Genomic DNA, 3,610 nt, shown 5'->3' on the forward strand with positions numbered 1-3,610 from the left:
ATATCAGGAGATCTGAATAAATTTGCAGAATAAACACTTAACAAAAAAGTGTTTTCAGTATAAAGATGTTTGTTCAGTTTAAATAAAAATAGAGACATTTCTCAGAGTTTTTTTCCATTCTAACAATAAAATAATAGAATCACATAAAAAGCTTCCAGGATCTTTGTCTGATTCAAAGAGAAGAAACCACTGAGTTTAATCATGAATTAGACAAACATCTGATTATTGAATCAACAGAATAACTGTTATAACAGAGTTTCTCTTCGATCTCTCCAGTGATTTAAATCAGGTTTAAATCAAACCTGATTTAAATGAAAACAAACAGGAAAGATCCTCATTTTATCAGAGCTTATTTACAAGAAAAAGGCAATAATTTTAGACTTTATTCAGTTCATGGGTTCATGGGTTCATCAAGGTGTTAATGAATAAATCCAGAGTGAAAATGGAAATAAGAATGAATGAATGAGCTGCTCCTTCACAGCTTGCAGATCAGAAACATCTCCCTCACCAGCTGCTTGTCTCAGCAGCCATTTTCTGAATTATTGCAGCAGAAGAGCAGAGATGTAAATAAAAAATGTGTGAAGGAAAAGGTTTTATCCTGAAGTATAAAATAATCCTGTTCATATTAGTTCATCATCTTCCTGCAGGTTTTGTGTCACTGACAGTGAAAAACATGTTTGATCTTAAATACTATAGTGATTTATTCAGTGACAGGAGAAACAAAAGGTGTGGATGAGGTTTTAATTTAAACTCTGCAAAGTGCAAACAAGAAAAAAAAACTGATAATTGAAGTGGGAAAAAATCCTGATGAATTCAGATGGAACAGCAGATTTTCAGACTGAATAAAAGACACAAAAAAGGTTTTTTTACCATTTAATTCATCCAAATACAGTCAAACTTGTCTGAAACTCTGTGCATCATTTTCTACACCAAAGGTCACAAATGATTTTTTTATCTGTACTATAAGAGCTGTAAAATAAAATAACATGAGTTTGTGTTTGTTTCCAGGTACAACAGGTGAAAAAAAGACTAAGACGATGCTGGTTCTGATCTTTGTGGATCAGAACCAGCAGAGCTGAGCAGGTAATAATGACAGAAAACTGAAATACAGAACATTAGGAAGTAAAAACCTAAAACAGAAAACCAAGATGGCCGAACAAACCTGGACTACAAAGAATAATATCAGATGTTTATAACACATGGATGTAATAAACAGGAAGTGGAGGCTGGAAATGACCTTCAAGGAAAATGGAGGAAGATTTTCAGGAAAGTGTTGCTATGAGTTGTTAATGTTCTGTCATATAAAATACTGGTGATGTTTCCTTCAGTCCTGACAATCAGAACTGTTTCTGTTCTAACAAACACAAACTAATCAGTCCAGTGAGTCAAATCTTCACTACATCAGAACTTATTCAGTAAATATGTTTCCATCTCCACTTCAGAGTAAAACCTCATTTACGGAAAAAACAAAAACGGCCTCAGAGTAAAAACTTGTTTTATTAATTTGAGAAACTTCTTTCAATTTTACTGTTTAATATTATGTGAATAAATTGTTTATTGACGAATAAAAAACAAATAATCGAATCAATGAGTTGAAAACAGTCAGAGAAACTAAATCTGAATATTAATCTTAATTTTTCCTGCTAACATGAATCATTGCAATTAAAAACAACGACAAGAAAAACCTAGTTAAGAATCTGAGCTCTTTGTTCTTTATGAAATTCTGTTAATAGTTTTTACAAATAGTTAGAAAAAGAAAATAAATAAAAAAATAGAAAGTGAAGAAATGTCCAAAGGTGGTGAATGAAGATAAATGATCTAATATTTTATCCAGTTTGAAAAACATTTTCCTCAATATTTTCTACATTTTCTCCTATATTAAAAACTGAGATCAAAACATTCAAAAATTAACATGTTTTTATACAAACTTCACAAAATTAACATCAGATCCATTAAGTGATGTTTTAATTTTGAATGTAGTTTTTTAGAAACACATTTAGATTCTTATTTTCAAAAAAGTTGAAATCTTCAATAATAATAATGTTTATTAAAAATGTCATAATAATATTGTTCAGACTGCAAATAGAAACTGAACTAAAACTTTAAAATATTTCAGATTTTAAAAACAAAACTTTGAACTTTAAACAGAAATATTAGCTTGGAGGATTTTGATCTCAGATGTTTTGGCATCAGCAGCTTCATAAACAAAAAAATAAGCGAATAGTTTCTCAGTGAAAGTGTCTCTGTGAGTGTAGATGTGACTCTTGTCTTCAGAGTCGTAGAAGGAAACCTCCCCTCTGTCATAGTCCAGCTGGACTCTGATCCTCTGGAGACTCTGATTCACTGACAGAGTTTTACCAGAACCAGTAGCGTATTCTCCATCACGATGCCATAAACACCAGAATCCATTTTCTGGTGAAGAAGATATCTCTCCCTTCCTGTCAACAGACTCTTTAACCAAACCAATCTCCCAGTCAGGATGATCTCCCACCTCCACCTCCCAGCTGTGTTTCCCTGAGCTGAAGCCCTCAGAACCAAAAACATTGGCATAATAAATGTTTCTCTCTGGATTATCAGGAAGTTGCTGCCATGTGTCTCCATATCTCACCCCGGTCAGATCATCAGACAGGTACAGCCACCCACTCGCTGTGTTTGGGTCCAGAATGACGGGGCTGAACTTCACCTGGTCCTTCATCTTCTCCCAGACTCTGAAGGACAGGTTGCCCAGGTGTTTGGCCACATCTATCAGAGCTCCTGAGACCAGCTGTGGATCTGGCAGTGACCTCTGACCTCTGGCTCTGCTCTGAGTGGCTTTATAGCTGCTGAGGAACGACACGTTGTCTTTCTGCAGCTCTTCTTCCACAGCAGAGATGCTGTCTGACAGAGAGGAGATCTGCTCCTCARTCCTCTTCATCTCTCCCATGATAGTCTTCCTCTTCTGCTCCTCTTCCTCCCTCAGAGCTGCCAGTCTGGACTCCTCTTCCTCTCTCAGGAACTGGTGGAGCTTGTTGAACTCTGCTCTGATCTGTCTCTCTGTGGACAGCAGCTGCTTCTTGGAGTGTTGAACCACATCATCGTATGTTTTCTCCACTTGTTTGTGTTTGTTCCTCTTGTCCTGCAGAGACTTTAAGTCCGATTCCAGCTGCTCCTTCAGATCTCTGACTGCTTGTTCAACAGGAACCACTTTGTGACTCTGGTGGAGAGAAAACTCACAGACAGGACACACAGCTCTCTGCTCGTCTTCACAGAACAGTTTAGGAACTTCTTGGTGTTTCCTGCAGACCATCAGCTGCTTTGCTCCTGTTTCTGTCTCTGATGATCCAGATTTCTGTCTTCCAGTGAAAGAATCAGCCAGTTCCTTCAGAGAGAAATTTACTCCTAGATCATCCTTAGAAGATCTTCTTTTACAGATGGGACAGTTCTTGTTTCCAGTTTGTTCCCAGAATTTCTGCAGGCAGCTTGAACAGAAGCTGTGGTTGCAGCTCAGAGACACAGGATCTCTGAACGTCTCTGAACAAACATGGCAGCTCAGGAAACTTTCAAACAGAGCTGTGTTTTCAGCCATTTTGGACTGAAATCCTCCAGAACCAGAACTCACCAGGTCAAAGTT

General features: G+C 36.9%; 1 protein-coding gene across 1 annotated transcript; it reads right to left on the reverse strand.

Annotated features, from left to right (window-relative positions):
* Positions 1-2,140: 2,140 nt before the first annotated feature.
* LOC103470700 (zinc-binding protein A33-like) lies at positions 2,141-3,604 on the reverse strand. The gene has a single exon (XM_008419324.1). The coding sequence runs from the start codon at positions 3,563-3,565 to the stop codon at positions 2,141-2,143; it is 1,425 nt and encodes a 474-aa protein (XP_008417546.1). The 5' UTR covers positions 3,566-3,604.
* Between the last annotated feature and the right edge of the window lie 6 nt (positions 3,605-3,610).

The sequence above is a fragment of the Poecilia reticulata genome, linkage group LG9 (assembly GCF_000633615.1).
Source record: "Poecilia reticulata strain Guanapo linkage group LG9, Guppy_female_1.0+MT, whole genome shotgun sequence".
Lineage (NCBI taxonomy): Eukaryota > Metazoa > Chordata > Actinopteri > Cyprinodontiformes > Poeciliidae > Poecilia > Poecilia reticulata.